Here is a 23652-nt window from a genome sequence, read left to right as displayed (position 1 = left end):
ATATGTGAGTCTCACCTTTTTTCAGTTTCACACCTCTCATCAAATTCCACCTCAAAATAGGTTGCCCCTGGGCTAACAAAGACAGACACCTCGTGGCAATTATTTTCATAGTTGTGGGCAGACTCCTTAGTCCATGTATGTAACACTACTGGCTGTTCCTGTTGCCAAGTCTCGACATCCAGCTATGCAAACAAACAAGATAAGAAAGGTTTTCATCACTTTACATCCAGCCATACACAATAGATTGTGCTGTATCCATGATCTAGACAGCCCCTGACAGTCCTACACAGATCACCACACAGGCTAAAAATTTGTGCACTCAGGGTGGTCCCTCAGCCCGGCCTGTGTCCTCTCACAGTCTGGGACCCCTCAGGGGATGACCACCTGCTGGCTTAGGCCCGCTCCCTGGGGGATTGGGCCTAAGCTGGCAGTCAGACATCCCTCTGGCAGCCTGGGAGCCCTCAGGGAATGTCCATTTGCCAGCAGGGAGCAGGCCTAAGCTGCAGTCGGACATCCTTAGCACTGCTGAGGAGGCAGGAGAGGCTCCCACCACCACTGCTGTGCTGGCAGCCGTCAGCCTGGCTTGTGGCTGAGCAGAGCTCCCCCTGTGGTCAGTGTGTGTCATAGTGACCAGTCATTCCCAGTCGTTCTGCTGTTAGGGTCAATTTGCATATTACCCTTTTATTATATAGGAGTGCCTGGCCAGCCTGGGTGAGGGGCTGATGACTGTTTGCAGGCTGGCCACAGCCCCTTCAGGGTGGGGGTCCCTCCTGGAGTGCCTGGCCATCCTGGGTGAGGGGCTGATGGCTGTTTGCAGGCTGGCCACAGCCCCCAGCCACCCAAGCTCCCAGTGGAGGCAGACTGGAAGCCGGTATATGGGATTTATTTAGCTTCTGTAATTGAAACTTTGTTACCATGAGCGGAGGCCACAGCCAGCTCAAGGCAGGAGGGAAGCTTGGCTTCCTCCATCGCCTGGGCAACCAAGCCTCCTGCTTGCTCCAGCTCTGTGGCTACCGGCCACCATCTTGGTTGGGTTAATTTCATATAGTCTCTCTGACTGGCTGGTGGGCGTGGCTTGGGGCATAGTGAAGGTATGGTCAATTAGCATATTTGTCTTTTATTAGTGTAGATGTGCTATAAAATTCTGAAGTTAATATATGCACAGCTTTCTCTGTATCTCCTTTCTAACACTGACCTCACCAAATAAACTCACACTGGCATTTATCCTTATTGGCAAAACCACTGATAAAATATAGGGGGTCTTCTCAACAACATTTATCTGTGTAAACCTGTACCATACTGTGGTATGTTTCACTAAGCATGGTCACACCTCTCGTGAGGGAAATACATAGCAGTTTAAGTGCCAACTCAAGTTACCTTATTCAGTCCTCCCTCGGGGTCACTGCAGAGCCTCTTCAACAACTCTGTTAGGGTACTGAATTCTCTCAAGAGTTTGCAGTGGGAAATGTCTAAAGTGCAAAAGTCCAGGAGAAAGATTACCTAAAGGAAGATGAACAAAGCACTTAGTGTCCACTGCAGACCCTCCTGCCCTTTACAAATGGCTGCCACTTTGTCTTACCAGTTGTCGAGCTGCCATTGAAAACACCGAATTACAGAGTTTTTCTACTATGGTTTTTCCACTATACTGTGACAAAAGGGACTCCAAAATCACTCTTGTGCTTCCCAGAAACTGTTCCACATCTACCAAAACAGAAAGAAAATGTGTTATACAGGAGAAATATCACTTGCTTGGTCATCATCAAGGGTAAGCTGTCACAGAAGCTATGAAGGAAATTCCACATCAGAAAGACCAGGAGACCAGGAACTACTATACAAATGCTTTCCTCTAGGCAAGAAAAGCAATGCAAATCCAGTAAAAGATTCCCTTTAGAGTGAGTAATTCATTTTTGCTTCTTTTCAAAGAGGTGGAGATATTACTTTTGTAAGTGAAATTGCATGGCTGACCGACCCCGTTGCTACTTCCCCTTTGTTTACAATGGGCCATCACTAGGTGTGCCATATCATGGGACAAGCTTTAGGTGGCAGGGCTCAACAGTGTAAGCATTTTTGTCACAGCTGCTGAGACCAAGTTTGATGGAACTAAATTTTCCACATATAATTTCTCAGAACCTGCTAAGTTTCATATAATTTTCTGTGGGTTTATGGAACATGAATCTGAATATTTTCTGTAATCAGCAAAGATCACAGCAGTGCTCACACACCTTAGACTCTAAAGGTTTAAGACTTTTCCCTTTTGGGTGACTTAACTAAAACAAGGAAGGCAGACTATTGAAGAGTGTGACATCATCTAGTAGTGCTGTATGACTACAGAGTATGACATCATCTAGTAGTGCTGTATGACTACAGAGTGTGACATCATCTAGTAGTGCTGTATGACTGCAGAGTGTGACATCATCTAGTAGTGCTGTATGACTGCAGAGTGTGACATCATCTAGAAGTGCTTTATGACTGCAGAGTGTAACATCATCTAGAAGTGCTATACGACTGCAGAGGCAATGTTTAGGTTGTGCAATGACCCAAGCCTGCAATAAAAAAAACTTAGGCATGCTACCATATTCAGACAGGAAACTTTGGGCAAAAAGATACGCTACCGAATTCTATTTTAAGAAGAAAAAACAACCCAAAGACAAATCTGATTTGTATCAAGAAAAGAAAACCATATGCACATTCAATGAATGAGTACTAAAAAGTGAGAACATGCAGAGTCAAAACCCAAACACTTGTTTTCATGGATTTTGTCCTGAAACTCACATTTTTCAATAAGGTCAATGGCAAGCTCTTTGGCTCCAGGATCTGTGCTCTTCAGCTGCAGGTAGCACCAGGAGAGCAGGCTGCCTTGGACAGACCAGAACAGGGAGAAGAGCACAGAGCCAACCTCTGCTTGGGCCTTGTTGAGCATCAACAGTTCACACTGCAAGGGAGGAGACAAAGAGAAAGTGTTTACAAGGCCATTCACAGAACACAGCCAAGGGCATTTAAGACAGCAGCTGTCACTGGCAAAAAAATTCTAGGGAAATGAGAATGGTCACAAAAGAGCTTTCAACCCAGAAGTGACCAAGAAAGAGGTATTATGACACCTCCTCTTTTGCCCTCAGCTTTTCAGAACCTTTACAAATGGTTTTCACTCCATAAGGTTCCTTCTGCCCCTCAGGAACCTTACCCCACCAATTATCTCGTTTCCCTCTAACATCATCCAGTCCCTTTTCTCTGTGGCTCCTCTCCCTGAGCCTTCTGTCAAATCTCTCCCACCTTAGAAAACAATTCTTAGTCCCCTATGGCTTTCTAACCATCATCTTTATTCTTCAGAGTTTCTCTGAAGAGTCACCTGACCTCCAGGGATAAACTATTGCACATTAAGAACCACAAGACATGTTCATATCGTATCTGCTATGTAACTGCCCCAAACTGGACCTAACTGCCCCTCCATAATACAATGGATAAATTAACTGTGGCACACTCATAAAGGAAACACTGTGCACATGCATGAACACGGATGAGTTTCAAAAATGCCCAAGTGAAGAAAACACGTCACAGACATGTCCCCTCATTCATTTGCAAAAGCTGGCAGATTAGGAGCCAAGGCAGGCTGGGAAATCTGTGTGCTCATTGATGGTCACAGGAATAGAGCTACATTCATACTGTAAATGAGGGCTGAAGGGGAAGGCACAGTGACAGCTCTATCACATGCTCCTAAAAGCAGAAGGCAAAGACCACAGGGAGCAACCATCAATTACCTCTAGAGCAGCAACAGAGAGGAGAGTCCTCATGACGGCCAGGACTTCACTGATGTTCGTGTCGGCCAGGTCGCCTTTCTCAGGTAAAAGCAGAAGGCCGCTTGGGTCCCTATCACTGAAAGAACACAAATTAGTCACAACACCTTGTTTCAGGAAGTGTATTTACATGTGTTTTTATCTTAAAAGGTTCCAAAAGGAACTTAGCAAGACTTCAGTGTCAGTTCAATGGGATGAGATGAATTTGGGTCAGGAAAAAAGCCATGGTCCCGCTGGGTATGGAGCACTGTCCCAGCACATGTCCTTATGTAAGCACAGGCACATAAATCCTCAAGTCCTTAGAAGAGATTCCAAGGAATAAATCTGATGAATAAACCACCTTGACCACCAATAAGAAACACACCTAACCTCATGACTGCTAACTTGACAATCTGGGCTAATCATTCCGTGTCTCAAATGTTCACATGACAGCCCCAGCATCTTTCATCATCCTTGAAACTCCACTCTGAACACATTTTATAGAGTCCTCTAAGTCTGGCATCCACACCAAGTATAGTTTGACTTGCAGACAGTAGCTCAGGCTGTTAGTTCTCTCTCTCCTTCAAGAGTCCATACCTTCAGCTCTGGCTGGTGTGGCTCAGTTGGCTAGAGCATCGTCCTGTACACCGAAAGGTCATGGGTTTGATTCCAGGTCAAGGCACATACCCAGGTTGCAAGTTCGATCCCCTCTTAGGGTTACGGGAGGCAACTGATTGATATTTCTCTCACATCAGTGTTTCTCTCTCTCTCTCTTTGTCTATCTTTCTCTCCCTCAAATCAATAAAAAAACATATCCTACGGTGAGGACTTAAGAAAAAAAGTGTCTATACCTTTAATAATATAGCCTACAGGCCCATTAGAAGTCAAAGCAAGCAAAACTCTCCAAGCCATCCTCTCCAAGCACACTTTTTTTCTAAGCTACCCTTCTGCAGTTGGTTTTAATGTAATTGGGTTTTTAGACTTCAGTACAGGGCTTCAGTTTTTGTTTTCAAAATTATTTAGAAACTGAAGTATTCAAAAAAATCCTCAATGGGTTCAATTTTAAGTTATCTTATAATGACTGGGACTTAGATTAAGGTCTGGATAAGATTATCATTCTCCCACTACTTCAGTCACTCCTGTGACAAGTGGTTTATCACTCAGAAACTTGGCTGAGCAGAGGGATGTAGCTGGTTACTCCAAAAGCACATCAAAGGAAGGGATAGCTAAGGAAACCAACTTTGCAAAGATTTGAAATATTGGACAATTGCAAAGAATTACAAACTTACCTAAAATACGTGCACAGTGAGCGGAAAGTGAGCTGCAGGGATTGCTTATGTTCCTGCTCAGTGACATTTTTCTAGAAAACAAGAAACTGCACATTCAGAAAATCTATTCATTGACATTCCAATGACCTAGAGCAGCATGAATGCCCCTGCCCTCTGTTCCCAAGCATGAGGAAAGCCGGGGTCAGCAGACCATCTCACAGTGCCCAACTAAGACCTGGCCTAGTGCTAAGAGGGAGCAGAACCACCCATCTAAACAGAAGATGGCAATTTACTTTTTGTTCACTGCTAAAGTTATCATCAAGGCTTCCTGCAGGAAAGCTCGTTGCACATGTTTAAGAAGATGACTTCCAAAAGATGTACACCAGTACTTTTCATCACTGGGCATGCCATTGCAAGAGGAAAGAGCAGGGACAGGGAGCATTTCTTGTGAACTTTGTTTTTAAATAGGATCTAAGCTCTTTCTATATAAGTCAGAACAGTCTATGGTGACAGTTATATAAATCACACCTCCTGATGGGGCTACTAGGCTACAGTGGGAGCACTTTATTTTTTCTTAATTCAAGGAATGTATTGAACACCTACTGCAATGCAAGAAACTGAGAGGGGTTTAAGACCCAGGACCCTGACTGGCACAGGAGGGTGGGAGAAATAAGATATGGCCGCAGATGACAGCAGTGCTATTTAATTCAGCAGAAAAAGAAGGGAAAATGTGACCCTTACCACTGCTGTCAGAGGGATGGGCAGAGGGAAAGTGACTGGGCTGCTCTGCTAATAGCAATATCATTCCAGAGGTTATATATACTCTTTCTATTTTTCTCTGTGGGACACATGCCAGCAAAAAAACAAAAACAAAAACAAATCCTTTGCTTAGCTGCCTGGTAAATACTTCTAGTAAACAAGTAGGACTGAGCTTTGCCCACAGTCCAGTGGGTCAGACCTAAAGGTTATAACTCAAAATGTGAAAACCGGTGTCTGAAGCTGATATGCAAACTTTGCAGACAGTGAAATACAACGAGAGATTCTTCCTCCTCTCTGAAACCGTTCTCAGTCATTTAGCATCAACACAATTCTCTTCTACTCCGAATGCTATGGGGTTGGTTTTTCCTTGTGGCAGGTGTTCCCAACTGGACTGAAGACCTTGGCATCAGAAACCACATTTTACGCTTCTGTTCTGTCCTTTATTTCTATAGGCTTTTATGCATCCCACAGAGCATTTTTATTAATTTGTTAATTAGCTGCTGCATATAGAAATGCCTTTTCAGAATGCTGTCTCTAATTTTCCATATCAAGCTCTTACCAGTAGTCCTATTAGATGCTTGTCTACACAGGCAATAACAAATAATCTATAACCATATCATTTAAAAATAATTATTATTGATTTTATTTTTTTCAATTGTTATTTTGAAAATTTCTTTTCCTGGTTCTACAGCACTGGCAAGGCCTTCTATTACATCATTTTTATGAGGAATATAATCCATACTTTTAACTTAAATATGTACCATCATGGTGAAGAGATGGTTCCGCTGGGTCTGTCGATCAGGAAAGAAGATGGCAGCTCCACTGAGAAGGGTATTTCTGACTTCTTGTTTTAGTATTTCCATGGGCACAGAGTCTCCATCCACCCTATCCACCACTGACAAAAATGAACAATGGAATCAGCTTTAATTTATTCCATCTATTCACTTACTATATCTATATCTGCATTAACTAGCCTATAAACTCATTACTCTCCATTTTGCAGTTAATACCAGAGCAAAGAAATATTTCTGCACACGCTGTGTAAGGAAATTATGTTTTGTTTGTTTGTTTACATTTAATTAAAGACTATACGCATCAGTTTTAATTTCATTATTTCCCTGTCCTTTTGAGACACAACTTGGCAAAGACTTAAAAATAACTTCAGCCCTAGCCGGTTTGGTTCAGTTGGATAGAGCGTCGGCCTGCGAACTGAAAGGTCCCAGGTTCGATTCCAGTCAAGGGCACATGCCTGGGTTGTGGGCTTGATCCCCAGTGGGGGACTTGCAGGAGGTGACCAATCCATGATTCTCTCCCATCATGGATGTTTCCATCTCTCTCTCCCTCTTCCTTCCTCTTTGAAATCAATAAAAATATATTTAAAAAAAATAACTTCAGTTAGTCACATGTGTTTTATTTTCAATTTATCATTATAATATCTCCCTCAATCTATCAAACTCATCCCAGTAAAGACTAAACAGTGTGACAATAATTTCTCTCAATATCGGACAACTGTATATCAGAAACCAGGAGGAAGTTATTGATGAGGGAATAAACACTGAACCAAAATAAGATTCAAAAGAGGGTCCAAGGAAACTCATTTTCCAACAAAGCAATCCCTTTCCTGGGCTTGCATGATCAGAGGACCCCCTGTACTCCACAGCAAGACTAGCACAGGATCACATTAAAGAAAACCCCAATCCTACCATCACATAAGTGTGTATAGAGCTCCTTGGCGGCCTCCACTGCCCGGGGGCTCTGGCGGGGAGCCTTTGCATCCTCAGAGGCAGCCGTGGAGTCTCTCTGCAGCACCAAGAAGCAGCTCTGAAGGAGCTGCAAAAGCAGGGTTTGGGCACAGATGCATTCTTCCCTCGGGCTACAGAAAGATAAAATACATCAGAGAGCAAAAAGGCAAGTTGCTTTTATTCCCCCACCCCCCTAACCGCCCCCCCCCCCCCCAAAAGCCAAACAGTCCACAAAGGACTCTTCTCTAGACATCAGGCTCGGTGAAAACAATGCCAACCCAGAGGAGTAAAAGGTGGAATGGAAAGAACACTGTACTATGTAGAGTCTGCAAATACAGACCCCACCTGACTGCCCACAGTGGGGCCAGGAAATGCATTTTTCATCCTGTTTCCTCATCTGTAAAATGAGGGTACTGCTATAATATTTAAGCTGCTCATCCCACAAGATTGTAATGATAATCAAATGAGAAAATGTTTGGAAAATACTGCCCAAATCACAAATGATTTATAAAAATGTGTAATTTCTATGTAATATTACTTTTTTGTTATTTCTATATCTAGGTGTTATTTTCCATAATAACCAAATCTTTAAAATCAGAACAATAAACTAGTGGGAAGTAAAAAAAAAAAAACTTAGAAGAAAAAAATTGTCCATTTAAAATAGCAAAACTCAGTGTCTGCAGTGTGTTTCTATATGATTATCACCTTATCACAAATTCTGACCTACTTTTGCTTTAATTTACGGTAAAAATTCCAGAAGATCTCCAAATCAAGACCCGCGAAGTCCAGAAAAGACTTATATTTTAAGCCACTTTCCTTCTGCTGCACCTAAAGACCAGAAAAAATAAAAATTAAAAATGCGTATGGAGAAAGACCATAATGGCTCATTTACTTCTCACTGTTAAGCGATGAGATAGCCACAGGATAAAATTCCCATATAATGAGTGCTTACTCTTTACTACTAAAAAGTCACAACTTTTTTGGTGTGAAACTTTCTAAAATATGTACATGTGTATGTGGTATGTATATGTACATATGTAAATATATAATTATATATATGTGTATGTGTGTAAATAAATAAATACACACACACACACACACACACACACACACACACACACACTAGTGGCCTCTCGCAATCTGGGACCGCTGGCTCCTAACGGCTCACCTGCCTGCCTGCTTGATCACCCCTGCCTCGGCCTGCCTACCTGATTGCCCCTAACCCCTCTGCCTGCCTGCCTGATCGCTCCTAACTGCCTCTGCCTGCCTGCCTGATCTCACCCCCAACTGCTCCCCACTGCTGGCCTGATCTTGCCCCTGCCTCTGCCTGCCTGATCATCCCTAACTGCCCTCCACTGCCAGCCTGATCTCGCCCCCAACTGCCCTCCCCTGCTGGCCTGATCTCGCCCCCAACTGCCCTCCCCTGCTGGCCTGATCACCCCTAACTGCCTCTGCCTGCCTGATTGCCCCTAACTGCCCTCCCCTGCCGGCCTGATCACCCTAACTGCCTCTGCCTTGGCCCCCACCATCATGGCTTTGTCCAGAAGGAAGTCGGACATCTGGAAGATGGCCAGTTGACCCGGTCTAATTAGCATATTACCCTTTTATTAATATAGATGACACACACATACAGACCCAGAGAGGCTCCCTGACTTCATCAACACCACACCTGGAACATAAATGAGTCTTCACTGGATGATGATTACTGTCCAGGACCACATTACAGTATAGTTTGACCCTACCCTGAATGTAGTCTAACAGACCAATTCTGCTATAAATGCTCCTGCTATTTCTCAGCATCTCTCTCTCATTTGCTATTTCCTGCTGTGATAAGAGAGCTTGAATAACAAAGACGAAACAAACCATATAAATTGAGTTACCAGCCTCTGAGCAGCGCCCTGAAGCAGAGTAAAGGTCAAGAGTGGACACTGCTGCCCAGCTGGTATGGCTCAGTGGTTGAGTGTGGACCCATGAACTAAGAAGTTGCCAGATCAATTCCCAGTCAAGGCACATGCCCAGGTGTAGGCTCAATCCCCAGTGGGGGACATGCAGGAGGCAGCCAAATTGATGTTTCTATCCCTTTATCCCTCTCCCTTCCTCTCTTTCTAAAATTAACAAAAACATATTAAAAAGAGCAGACACTGTTGCACACCACATGAGAGAGCATCACTGAATTCCTGAGACAAACCATGTTCTCTATAGTGGTGGCTGTAAGAATTAACCTTTGAGTGAGTTATTGTGTTTTTATTAGTGACTGTAGAAGTCAGCGTGAAAAACACAATGATTTCAAATTCTGACATTATTTTGGGACTTTTAATAAACAAATAGGATTTACCTACACTTCAGGAATAATTGTCCTTAAAGAAGACATAAATCCTATAAACTTGCTTCAACTCCCCAGTCTGCCATTGGCAACCATAGCTGGGGATCTTTAAGCTGTTTGTATGTCTAGTCTAGGAACCCTCACAATGATGGCCATAAGCCACTTAGTGTTTCACTGACTGATGCCTTCAATGACCAGTACCTCACTCCCCTTGGCCTTCCAATGTCATCGCAGCATGATGCCTCCCCACTCATTGATACTGCATGGCTTCAGCACGGCCAGGTTCCACTGACTGGTGTTCATTTCCCTGGACACTGTCATTATTTAACCAAAGGAGTGAAGACTAACAACTGAGGAAACACTACCAGGTCATGGGCAAGCTGCTGGATGAACTGAAGGGTCCTAAGGAGCAGTGAGGCCCCGCAGACACTCTCCTCCATGTCCTTTCTGCAGTGAGCACAGATGGCACTCTGTTCTGCTTCTGCTCTTGCAGGCCGGAGGTAGCCACTGATGCTCAAGCCTTGTACTCCCAAGCGCTCTGCCGACTCCTGACGGGTGCAGAGGAACTTCACCATCAAGTACTAGAAAGGACAAGAGAGATTTCAGGCAAAGGACTCAAGAGCCCTGGATATTGATGAAAGGGCGATAAGAGCCATCTTTGGAAGGTGCTCCTATGACTTTAACAATTTATGAGGTACCAGTATGCCTAGCACTGGGGACGCATCTATAACAAATAGGGGAAAACACACACACAATACAAATGCTGAATGAAATCTGGTTTGGGAAAGATCATAATAAGAGAAATGTCATTACTCCCTCCTCAAAAACAGGATTAACACAGGATGAATAAGAGAAGTATGTTTTCTCTGTGGCACAGTCATTTTGAATAGAAATCAGATATATGGCAAAACAGTCCATGAATGCCATGAGGAAGCATCTCAAACTCCCAGCGGATATATGCAACCCATGTGCTGGGAGCCCAGGACACAGCCTTGTCTGCTCAAAGCTAAAGCCATTTTCAAAACTCAACTTCTGTGCAAACTATCTGCTTCTTTCAGTGAAAGCTCCTTGGTCTGGGGCCTTTCAGAATCCACTCCTCAACTGCATAAATATTTACTGAGCATTTACTAAGTGTAAACCCCAAAGATAGTTCTTATTTCTCTATTTAAGCTTCTTACTAAGACTTACACTAGAGGTTAAAAAAGTTAAGTAGCCAGATAATGTCGTAGCTATGGAAACACATCTCTCTTGCATTTATGCCTGTGTACTTGCCATTCTCTCAGCCTGAGATGCCCTTCTCCGCACAACTTTTCCTGGCTAAAGATGGTGGCTTAATCAACTTTCCATAGTTAGCATCACGCCACCTTTCCTGGAAAGCTTTCCTTAGTGAACTCCAGGTTAGGTAAGATATTTTTCTTCTGGGTTGCAAGAGCCCCCTGTATATCAGCCCATATCACAGTCTCACGTACATCTGTGCCTCTCACTAGACCAGTGGTTCTCAACCTTCCTAATGCCGTGACCCTTTAATACAGTTCCTCATGTTGTAGTGACCTCCAACCATACAATTATTTTTCTTGCTACTTCATAACTGTAATTTTGCTACTGTTATGAATCGTAATGTAAATACCTGATATGCAGGATGTATTTTCATTGTTACAAATTGAACATAATTAAAGCATAGTGATTAATCACAAAAACAATAGGTAATTAATTATATATGTGTTTTCCGATGGTCTTAGGAAACCCCTGTGAAAGGGTCGTTTGACCCCCAAAGGGGTCGCGACCCACAGGTTGAGAACCACTGCACTAGACTATAAACTCCTTGAGGGTCATAATCATGTCTGATTCACCTCATGGGTTCCGGTGTTGGCACATGGCTGATACACAATAACCACTCGACAAATACTTACAGAATAAAAGGAGGGGCGTGGGCCAATACATGAAGGCCACAACTCAATAATGCTTACTCTGGCAACTCTGCACTGCTGCAGCTTAATCTCTGCTTCATCCCACTCTTCTTCCAGCTCAAACCAGCCAATAGGATCATCCTCTCCAAGATCATCAGGTGAGCAACCGATCCTATAAACACAAGGCAATCACAAACATTTTCATATTCCTAAACCTCTCAAGGGTTCAATGAATAAGACACCATGTAAGTGTCATTTAACTTGTACATATGGCCTGTCAATTAACATATAAGATAGTTTGTGGTAATTTCTTCCCCATTTCTCAAACCTTCTCATCTGTGAAATGGGAATTATTATCAGTCCCAAATGTAATCTGAGAACTAAAAAGAAAGTTTGCTTCTCTAGATAACTGGTTTATCTGAAGAATGAGACATGAAGTCAAGGCATCTTAGATGAGCTTCTCAGGAGTAGGGTACAATGCAACAGCTGGTATGTGTTTGTGGAAGGAACCAAATGGGAGGCAGGTTCAGTTTTGTTTCCCTGGCTAATGTATGTCTGAGCAGCCCGAGGCTTGGGCCACTAGCAACAACTGAAGGGTAAAAGCTAGCCAGTCCCCAGGTCCTCGAGCTCCAAAAATGGAAAACTTCAGCCTACAGAAGCCTCAGCATTTTCTCCTGTTCCTTAAGAAGTCCTTCCAGGAAAGCAGTGCACTCTGGAGGCTGAAGAAGCCCAACTGTGTGCCACTTCTTTTTAAAAACCAGACGGCCTGGCTTAGTGGTAGAGCACCGACCTATGAACCAGGAGGTCATGGTTCGATTCCTGGTCAGGGCAAATGCTCGGGTTTTGGGCTAGATACCCAATTGGGGGTATGCAGGAGGCAGCCAATCAATGATTCTCTCTCATCACTATGTTTCTCTCTCTCTCCCTCTTTCCTCCTCTCTAAAATCAATAAAAATATATTTTAAAAATAAAATAAAAACCAGACACTTGAATGGTACTCCTTTCAGGAATTAAATAACCAAGATAAAGAAAAGGCAGTCTTTTCAAGTAATAGTTCTAACTTCAGACTACGTAGCTTGTGATATAGCTAACAAGCTAGCATCGCATGAATATCCCTTATGGACAGGAGAAGCAAGCACAGGATTTACAGCAAGAGGGAAAACACAAAGGATCCAGAGTAGGTTCTGTAACACAGAGAAAAAAATGTTCTCTCTTTAACATAAATCCTTCTTAGCATAAACCTTTCACAATATAGTTAGTCCTAAAACCAATGGGATAGCTGGTATTTTGTCTTAGCCCAAAATCCTGTTTCATCAATATTATGTGTTTGAGGATTTTTTTAATTTACTCTTTGGGAGGCTCAAGGAAATCTTTGAGATACAGCGAGGTGGCAGGGTGTCAAAGAGCAGAGAGAAGCAACCTTTTTCACTACACCACACAGCAGGCAAGGTGGAGAGAAGCAAGCTAAGTATTAGTAGTTAAGTGTACACAGCAACCAAACAGATGGTCCTTGAGCTGACTGACCATTGTCTGGACAGAGAAAAATAAAAAAGCAAAAAGATAGATGTATGTACATTAAAGTTTTGACTTCCAAACTGGAAAGGCACTGATACTATGTAGGCCAACCAAATCAGGATTCCAAAGTAGTTCAGGCTGAACCCAGAGGTAAAATCAGCAAGGGAGTAGCAAACAGACCTATATTGAGGTTAAAATAAGTCATCCTATATAAGAAGTCAAAGATCTTGTTTGACAAGCAGGTTAAGGAAAAAAGACCTAGTTTAATATGTCCCAAGAGTGAGACATGGCTACTTAAAAAACAACTATAATCTCTAATTACTATTCTAAAAGAGAAATATCTTTGAAAAAAAGAGACATATAGGGAGATTTTAGGAGTGAGGAAAATTTGATCATTTTTATTAAGAGGGCAGAATTAAGACCACTGAGTTGAAATTATAAAAGTAGATTTCAACTGGACATATTTTAATTACTGTAGTGTAGTGAATTCTCTATCATTAAGAGTATTCTGCCCTAGCTGGTTTGGCTCAGTGGGTAGAGCATCAACCTGTGGACTGAAAGGTCACAGGTTTGATTCCCGTCAAGGGTACATGCCTGGGTTGCAGGCCTGATCCCCAGTAGGGGGCATGCAGGAGGCAGACGATCAATGATTTTCTCTCATCATTGATGTTTCTCTCTCTCTCTCTCTCTCTCTCTCTCTCTTTCTCTCTCTCTCTCTCTCTCTCTCTCCCCCTTTCTCTCTGAAATCAATAAAAATATTGCCCTGACTGGTTTGGCTCAGTGGATAGAATGTCGGCCTGCAGACTCAAGGGTCCCTGGTTCGATTCCAGTCAAGGGCATGTACCTTGGTTGCAGGCACATCCCCAGTGGGGGGTATGCAGGAGGCAGCTGATCAATGTTTCTCTCTCATCGATGTTTCTAACTCTCTATCCCTCTCCCTTCCTCTCTGTAAAAAATCAATAAAATATATATATATATTTTAAAGGAGTATTTTGCCCTAACCGGTTTGGCTCAGTGGATGGAGCGTCGGCCTGTGGACTGAAGGGTCCCAGGTTCGATTCTGGTCAAGGACATGTGCCTTGGTTGCGGGCTCGATCCCCAGTGGAGGGTGTGCAGGAGGCAGCTAATCGATGTTTCTCTCTCATTGATGTTTCTAACTCTCTGTCCCTCTCCCTTCCTTTCTGTGAAAAATCAATAAAATACATTTTTTAAAAAAAAGGAGTATTCTAGAGGCTGAATGACCATTCTTAGGGATGCTACCAAAGGAAATACAGCAAAGAGAGGGAGTTTTTCCAGATTCTTGCTATTCAGAAAGTGGTCTGTGGATGGGAGCATCAGAGTCACCTGGGAGCTTGTCAGAAATAAAAGTATCGGGCCCCACTCAGAACTACTGATTCAAAATCCACATTTTCACATCATTCTTGGTGATTCATCTGTACATTAAAGCTTAGTAATACAGTACTGGATGATAGTTAAAGGCTTCTGTTAACTCCAGCACCCCATTATCTGTGATATATAGTAGCAAAAACAGCAAGCCTGGGGTTCAGCTTCATGATTTTGAACTTGCAACTAGTAACAAGGGGGCAACACTGCTCAATGACCTCTGCAATTACATTCAATAGGTCCACTCCTAGACTTGATCTTACTGTTTCCTGGGTAACATTCCGCACCATTGCCCACTCCCTACTTCTCTCAACCTGGCTTCATGATAACACATGCTTAGCTTTCCTGCTTGTCCGGCTGTTTTTCTCGTCTCCTTCCCTCTGTTGCCCCTTAAATGCTGGTGGGTCTCAGCATGTTGACCGAAGGTTGCTTCTCTTCCTAGCCCCCATACACTTCCAGAATGACCTCTTCTAATTCGTTTAAAGTTATCATTTAAATGTCTATCATATTTGTACTTTCAGCACAAATGTCTCTTCCAGGCTCCTAACCTATTTATCCAGCTAGCTATCAAATATATCAAAGGCTTCCTAAAATGTCAAATTCAAAAGGACCAAAACTAAGCACACCATCTTCCCTCACAAACCTATTTTCCCCGAGGTATTTTCTCTTTCATAGAAAGATTCTACCAATGCTCCCATCTTCCCAAGCCAAGACCCTAGAACTCATTGATGCCTAAGCTTTCTTCCCCCTCCTGCTCTACATTCAGTACCTCAACAGGTCCTATTGCCTCTAACTTCTAGTTGTCTCTTAAACCAGTCCACATCTCTCCATTGCTGCTCTTGCTGCTCTAGTTGAGATCACCCACACCTCTGGCCTTCTGGTGACAGGGACAGCCTCTTCCATTTCATCCTGCTTCCATGCTTGCTCTCCTCCAATCCACACTGCAGGTGTGTACTTCTAAAACACACACCTGATCTAGTTCTTAGATTCCCTCAACAGCACACGCTACCCACTCCCTGCCCCACCCACCCCTCCCACTGCTTTAAGGATAAAGTCCAAACCCTGAAACAGAGGGAAAAAGACCTTTAATGACCTGGCCTCTTCCTAGCTCTCCAGGTTCATCGCTGACCATCCTCCACCTCACAGTGCACTTCAGCAATATGGGGCCTGCCGGTCCTTGAATATTCCATACCTCACTTCTGAGTTCTCAAATATGCTCTTATCTTTGCTCAGGACATTCTCCTTCCACTTCTTCAAGTGGCTAATTAACTGTAACTCATCCTTTAGTTCTTAACATAAACATTTCCTCCAGGAAGCCTTCCCTAACCAGGTCAGGTGCTCTGCTGTGTGCTCCCAGAACACTCTACCTTCTCCTACCAAGTATTCATAGTATTGTGATACTACCAGTTTTATCGTCTGCTTCTGAGCTAAACAGGAAGCTCCACAGAGCAGCAACTGTCAATTTGCTGATTATAGTATCTTCAGTGCCTAGCAACAGGCCTAGCACATAGTAGGTGCTTAATAAATATTTTCAATAAAAGCATGACTAGAAGGAGGGAGGTTGGGGTATGGGTAAATTTCCAAGTAGCTAAATAAGACTGAAGAGCTCAGGCGGCCACAATTCAGGTGTGTACTATTACCCAGACATCTGGAAAATGTGTGTGCCTGGGGACCAACCTGAGAGTCTGTGAACAAATGAAAATACACATCTTCACATGCTATTAGAAGCAATGAAAGCTCATGATCACTAAGGGTGGGTTAGTGGCACATTTTCTATAAGGACAAGAAAACATATTTCACCAATAAGAGAATGTATACAATCTTATTAGATTTTTATTCTGTTCCTTACCTGCTTTTTACAAATTGCCTGAATTCCTTAAGTTTCCATTTATCATATTTTTCAAACCTTTTGAAGTGTTCTTCTGCATGAAATTTATCGGAAGATGAGTTATAGGCAAATATCAACCCACACTGGGCACCAATGCCGCCACGTCGAACCTGGAAACAGAGATCTAGATAAAGTACAGCAGAAAGGCAAAGTTCTGTGGCTGGTTTCTTTCCAAGTAACATGGTTAAATTCAAATAGCTTCAAACAAAATCAAACCAACAAAATGATCTTTCAAATACATTAAGTCCTAGGAGATCCAAGATGGCGGCAGAGTAAGTGAAAGTTACCTCCTCCCAGAAACAAATTGGAATTACAACTAAAATATAAAACAATCAACCTGAATAACCAACTGAGGACTAACTGAACAGAAGTCTTATAACTAAGGACACAGAGAAAATGCTACATTGCAACTGGTAGGAAGGACAGAGATTCAAAAAGGATTGGCCCTGCACCCACACATGGCAGTTAAGAATCCGGAGGAATATCTCAGCTGCCAAGATCTCCCCTGAGGAGCAAGGGATCTCAACCCCAAGCTGTGCTCCCCAGCGCAGAGTACAGAGCCAGGAAGAGGAGCTCCATAACAACTGGATATGAAAATCAGCAGGGAGTCTGCTAGAAACCCAGGGCCCCTCTTACAGGGCCAGAGTACAAAATTTCATTCTCGGGTACTCATCCAGTGAAAGGATGACTGCTCAGAGCAAACAGGAGTTATTCAGGGAGATATTGAGTTGTATGGCTTTGGGGAGAGGGCTAGAGGGACAGCCGCCATTGTCTCTGTGCTGAGTCCTTCTCCCACACTGCGCACAGACACCATCTTTCCTAGGGAGATCTACTAGCCCCACCTTCCCAACTCCCTGTGGCCCTGCCCTGCCAAGCTCACGCCCTGCCAAGGAATCAGCTAGTTGTGGGAAGCCTGGGCCCACTGCAGTCTTCCTTGGAAGGCTCCTGAGGAGGTCTGGGAAGACTCAGGTCAGAGACACATAGAGAAAGACTGAGACCTGTGACTCTGGGGCCATTTCTCCCCTCCCCCAGCTTGAACACTGCCACACCCCTCATGGGAGATCTACTAGTCCCAATCTCCCACCTCCCTGTGGCCCCACCCTGCCAAGCTCCTACACTGCTGAGGAATTAGCTAGCTGCAGGTAGCCTGGGCCCGCTGCAGTCTTTCAGGGGGTGTCAGAGATGCACAGGAAAAGACTGCCCAAGCCGGCTTGGCTCAGTGGATAGAGCATCGGCCTGTGGACTGAAGAGTCCCAGGTTCGATTCTGGCCAAGGGCACATGCCAGGGTTGCGGGTTCGATCCCCAGTGGGGGGTGTGCAGGAGGCAGCCGATCAATGATTTTCTCTCTCCATTTCTCTCTGAAATAAATAAATATATATTTTAAAAAAGAAAAAAAAAAGACTGAGTAGTGTGGTTCTAGGGCAAAGGCCATTTATTCCCCCAAATACCCTAACCCAGTGTCACTGTTCCTGCAGAGACCTCCCTCCACATGGCCAAATCTTAAATCTGTTTTACCCTGAGGCACTCTACTGGCCTCACCTGAAGGCTCCCAGAGACCTTGCCTCACTACAGAGGTCCACAGCCCCCAGCAGAGAGTGGCTGGCCTTGGTGCTCTGAGACTTCTGTTGAGTGGCTGAAGACCCAGCACTGGTGCCAAGTCTGAATCTGCCTGGGGACTTGAAGCTGCCTCATGGAACTTGTGTACCACCAGAGGCTCTTTCAATGGCTGAGCCTAACAGGCACCTGGCAGGTGGGAGCCAGGTCTCAGGGTGCATGGGCCTTTTGCTGACCTGCCCCAGACTCAACACACTGAGAGAAGCTGGCCTCAGTACATGCCTTGGTCCCTCCCCCACACACCCAGGCCCAGCAGAGGCAACCACCAAAACATAGAACCTTTTGTAGCTCCTAATGGGTAGCTCAGGGCCAGTTACAGAGTCTGACATTGACCTGCACAAGAGTCCCTCCCAAGAGGCACACCCAGAACCAACAAACCCAGTGGCAGCTTCAGACCACATCAGAGCATGACCCAATTAGCTCCACAAGTGGCACACTCAATGGGACATCTCAGCAGACACCAGACCTTTCTGGGACCAATTTCACTTTGTGGTGTCAGCCCCTGCACAGCAGTTCATACACTGTGGTTGTGATCAATCCTTATAGTCAGCCAGCCTGAGGGTCAACCCCACCCACAGACAGACCAATAGCAATCAAGACTCAACTACAACAGGAGGGCTCACATAATCCACACAAGGGACATTCCTAGAGCACCTAACTCAGGTGATCAAGGACACTTCCACTGGGCCCCACAGGACACCTACTACATAAGGCCACCCTACCAAGACGAGGAGACATAACAGATCTACCTAATACATAGAAACAAATACAGAGGGGCAGCCAAAATGGGGAGACAAAGAAACATGCCCCAAATGAAAGAAAGGAGAAATCAAATACATTAAGTCCTGGAAAAGTTGGAAAGCTGTATCCTAAGAAATGATTCCTTACCTTTCTCAATCCTATATTCACACCATTCACAAGCTTAAGAATCTATTCACCTTTGTGTCCCTGCCCTCTGCTACATAAAAATCATTCAATGTTCAATGAAAAACAATGACATGGACCTCTGAACTGTAACCCTATTTTTAAAAACGGTAGTAATATTGCTTAAAGAAGGTAACAGAAGAGTTACCATAATTCTGATCTGTGTAACTTGGAGGGCAGATTCAGTTGCTGTAGAAAAAATAGTACTTGCTCTGGTTTTTCCAGTCTCTGTGAGAAAACCTGCAAAAAAAGAAAAACTAAAATTAGGATGACTGACACTTATTTATAACCCTAAGAACTAAGATCAACAAAAACAAACCATGTCTTTTGAGGCAGGGGATAACTAGTTCATCTTGGAATTTCATGGAAATTAGGAAAAGATTTCCTCTCAGGACAGATTCAACCCCACTGACAAACCCCTAGGTATCAGACCACTGGCCAGGCACAACTTCCTCAGGGTACAATTGGCTCAATCTTATTGGTAGCCCTGCTCTGAGATTATCCAGAAATAAAAAAGTTTATAAAAACTGTGACTTTCATTCAAAAAGACAAAAGACTGGACAATCAATCATCTTTCTGAGCCATTCCTAAAACAATGACTGATGTTTGACTTGCCTGACAAAGGTAAGCAGGCTTAGAGGCTGAAAGAGGGATTAGATAGCTTTTAGAAGACTCTGTTGTGAAAGACTTTAAAATGGGGAAAAAAAGATTCCTAAATGTTCTGTGTAGCACATTGTGTTATCTCCACCTTTCATGGTCTCAGGCTATTTTACATTCTGTAAATTGTAGACTAATGACAGTAACGCAAATGACTCCTGTCTACAAAAATAAAACCTGGGTTCTATGGAAATGCAGCTAAGTATTCCTTATGAGTAGTGACCATTGTTGTATGTATTTGTAGATTCCTGTCAGCATTCCTACTGGTCTATGTGTATTTTATGAAATCTTTGAACTTTTTGTAACATCTTACTGGTTCCCTCATTAATGACACACATAAAATGTTTGATGTGTTCAATTTATAGTTGTATGAGATCACAGTTTACCCTTTTTGTTGTTAATTATCTACACTAATAAAAGAGAAACATGCGAATTGGTGTCACTCCATTACGCCCACCAGCCAATCAGGATGAGTATGCAAATTAACCCAACAAAGATGGTGGTTAATTTGCATATGCAGGCACAGAGCGAAGACTGAAGATGACTGAAGACTGAAGAGGCTTAGCTTCTCCATTGCAGCCAGAGTGGAGAAGCCAAACCTTGCTGCAGCCCAACCAGAGAAGCCAAGCCTCGCTGCTGTAGCCGGAGAGGAGAAGCCAAGCCTCGCTGCTGCGGTCACAGCAGAGAAGCCAAGCCTTGCTGCAGCCACAGCAGCTGGACCAAAGGCCTGGGTCCCAGATGCCGGAGGAAAACTGGTGCTGGCAGCCAGGGGAAGGAAGGCCTATTGTGCAAATCTTCATGCAACGGGCCTCTAGTCCTTTAATAATTCACAAAACTGCCTGCTGCTACACCCAAGGCTGCCTTCCTCTTTCAAACCTCTGTAAATGCATCTGCTAAAGTCAGCACTAACCAACCATTCTTCCTGGGACTATGAATTGCTCCAGACCCGTGGTCGGCAAACTGAGGTTCGCAAGCCACATGCGGCTCTTTGGCCCCTTGAGTGTGGCTCTTCCTAAGCCTTAGGAGTACCCTAATTAAGTTAATAACAATGTACCTACCTATATAGTTTAAGTTTAAAAAATTTGGCTCTCAAAAGAAACTTCTATCGTACTGTTGATATTTGGCTCTGTTGACTAATGAGTTTGCTGACCACTGCTCTAGACCATTCTGCCTTAGCAAGAGGAAAACACTAAACCAGTTTCATGCTTACTTCATTATATTGAGTTCAATAAAACAAAAATTTGTGAAGTCAAATTTCCGTAAGACAATACGCAAAATTTGTCACCAACACCAAGAAATTTAAATCCAAAGAAATCTTAACTAATTCATAGAGAGTAGCTATCATATAATCTAGTTCTATCAAATAGTAATTCTAAAAACAATTTTAAGAAACCATATAGTCAGAAAAATCACACAAATTCCACTAAGCAATTAATACTAAAAACTACATCAATTATTGAACTCTCACTTTCCCAGGGGTCTGGATGCCTCTATCTTATCAAATCTATTGTAAAGGCTGAAATACTGCCTACAAATTAACTGATTAGTCAGCACTTTTAGTCTCAAAGTAGCCAAAGCAATACTTTAAGTCAAAAGAATTAGACTCTTTTTATCTATTTTTTAAAATATATATATATTTTTATTAATTTCAGAGAAGGAGGGAGAGATAGAAACATCATTGATGAGAGAGAACCACTGACTGACTGCCTCCTGCACACCCCCTACTGGGGATTGAGCCACAACCTGGGCATGTGCCCTGAATGGGAATTGAACTGTGACCTCCTGGTTCATAGGTCGACGCTCAACCACTGAGCCACATCGGCTGGGCAATCAGGCTCTTTTTAAATAACACTGCCACCAAATACACATGTAAGCACAAGAAGGAAGGAAGGAAGAAAGGGAGAGAAGGAGGGAGGTAAAATGAAACCTTTCTGCTTCCTTTCATTGGTAAAAAACAAAACAAAACACAGCTCATGTGTGTAATTGTGATATTTTAAGGCAACATTTGTTTTGAAACCATGCACCCTTACTCAATTTATGATCTTAAAATGCCAAGGGGGAAAATAACCAATCACAGATTTAAAGAATTTAATAAATCTACCCCTTCAGTTATATATTTTTTTTTATTTTTTTTTTTATTGCTTAAAGTATTACAAAGGGTATTACATATGTATCCATTTTATCCCCCTTCAGTTATATTGGCAGCACCCTGCATTCCTTTAAAATACCAGACTGTGACGTTGGCTCCCGGGAAAGTCAGCCCTCTAAGTGCCAATGTTGGGTCCTCAGGCACTCTGTGCAGCAAGTGGCACTAGTCCAGACCTGATAGTTCTCGCAGCTGGGGTGTTTACAGTGTCCCATGAAAAGGGCTTTCCCCCCTCTAAGAGGAAGAAACCCATCACTCCTCAAAACCTAGCAGTTCTGGCTGAGAGGACTTTCCCCTGTCCCACCTGTGTCCTCAGGCTCAGCTTTTGTAGTACAGCAAGACCAAAACCTACTGGAGTTACAAGGCCCAGATAGTGATGGCTGTTGAGCAAGCGGCCAGGAGAAACTGAGTCTCCTCCCCATACCATTCACATCCCACACACACAACAAAAATAATAAATCCACAAACTACTACTAGTTCACAAAACCCATCCATCCCAGGGAGAAGAGGTACATGGATAGGACACAGGGAGAATAACAAGGTATTCAAATCAGACCAGGCATAGTGCTGGCAAACGCTTCTGATAGCTACAGAAAAAAACGTGGTTCTTGCAAACTTAGAATAGTGTTAAAAATGCACATACTGATTTTTAAGACAATGAGAGTACTCTCTATAATACAATGAATAAATGTCATTATAAATCTGTTTAAACCCACAGACTATGCAAAGAGCCTTTGGCAGAGTGGTCTGGTCTTGCCTTTCCTGGATGGGGGAGGATAGAGGGGGAAAGGAAAAGAGCTGCCATGGCCTCCTCCCAACCCTACTTTGGATTCAGGTCATTCAGCGGCCTGTGCTGGCCTTCAGCATCACAGGAAATGGATGCAGTGAGGAAAATGTCTTTGCAGAGGTTGAGCTGCTCAGGAAGGAAGACTGTCTACTGCAAGAGTCTATTGCTTAAGAAGACTACCAAGTAGAGGAGGTGTAACGGGGAAAAGCACGTTTTCCCAGAGGTCTTTACTTCATTGGTACTAAGAATGGATACAGGCCCGGCCAGCATGGGTCAGTGATTGAGCATCGACCTATAAACCAGGAGGTCACGGTTCAATTCCCGGTCAGGGCAACATGCCTGGGTTGTGGGCTCGATCCCCAGTGTGAGGCATGCAGGAGGCGGCTGATCAATGATTCTGTCTCATCATTGATGTTTCTATCTCTCTATCCCTCTCCCTTTCTATCTAGAATCAATAAAAATATTTTTTTAAAAAGAATGAATACAGCCGAAACCGGTTTGGCTCAGTGGATAGAGTGTCGGCCTGCGGACTGAAAGGTCCCGGGTTCGATTCCGGTCAAGGGCATGTACCAGGGTTGCGGGCACATCCACAGTGGGAGATGTGCAGGAGGCAGCTGATCGATGTTTCTCTCTCATCGATGTTTCTAACTCTCTATCTCTCTTCTCTCCCTTCCTCTCTGTAAAAAATCAATAAAAAATATGTTTAAAAAAAAAAAAAAAGAATGAATACAGGAAACCGAACAGAGAAGAAGGGACATAGAGAATGTGTGAGATCTGTGTTGCTGTGAGGAAAGCAACCAAATTCAAAGCAGTTAAGGCCAATTCCTTTCAATTTTTCACAATTGCTAGAACATTCCACTTCCTTTACTGAATTAGCAATAATCAAAGCAGAAAAATGACTAGAAAGGGGACATATGCAGGAGACTAACTGGCTGGCCAACAAGATGAACGAGGAAGAGACTCACAAA

At 43.5% G+C, this 23652-nt stretch overlaps 1 protein-coding gene across 2 annotated transcripts in view; it reads right to left on the bottom strand.

Moving 5' to 3' along the window:
* Window positions 1–23652, bottom strand: part of ZZEF1 (zinc finger ZZ-type and EF-hand domain containing 1) — a 113694-nt gene that overhangs the window by 59157 nt on the left and 30885 nt on the right. For both annotated transcript variants that reach the window (XM_059669038.1, XM_059669039.1), the window contains exons 10-22: window positions 19243–19334; window positions 16517–16665; window positions 11830–11941; window positions 10228–10443; window positions 8267–8367; window positions 7501–7670; window positions 6559–6692; window positions 5060–5130; window positions 3756–3870; window positions 2773–2932; window positions 1580–1701; window positions 1378–1500; window positions 16–182 (exon numbers count right to left, since the gene is read on the bottom strand). In XM_059669038.1, the coding sequence (XP_059525021.1) occupies window positions 16–182; window positions 1378–1500; window positions 1580–1701; window positions 2773–2932; window positions 3756–3870; window positions 5060–5130; window positions 6559–6692; window positions 7501–7670; window positions 8267–8367; window positions 10228–10443; window positions 11830–11941; window positions 16517–16665; window positions 19243–19334 (1732 nt within the window). The remainder of the gene's footprint in view (window positions 1–15; window positions 183–1377; window positions 1501–1579; window positions 1702–2772; window positions 2933–3755; window positions 3871–5059; window positions 5131–6558; window positions 6693–7500; window positions 7671–8266; window positions 8368–10227; window positions 10444–11829; window positions 11942–16516; window positions 16666–19242; window positions 19335–23652) is intronic.

This window comes from Myotis daubentonii, chromosome 16 (genome assembly GCF_963259705.1).
Source record: "Myotis daubentonii chromosome 16, mMyoDau2.1, whole genome shotgun sequence".
NCBI lineage: Eukaryota > Metazoa > Chordata > Mammalia > Chiroptera > Vespertilionidae > Myotis > Myotis daubentonii.
Note: the sequence above shows the minus strand (reverse complement) of the source record. Positions and strands in the feature narration are given on the sequence as shown.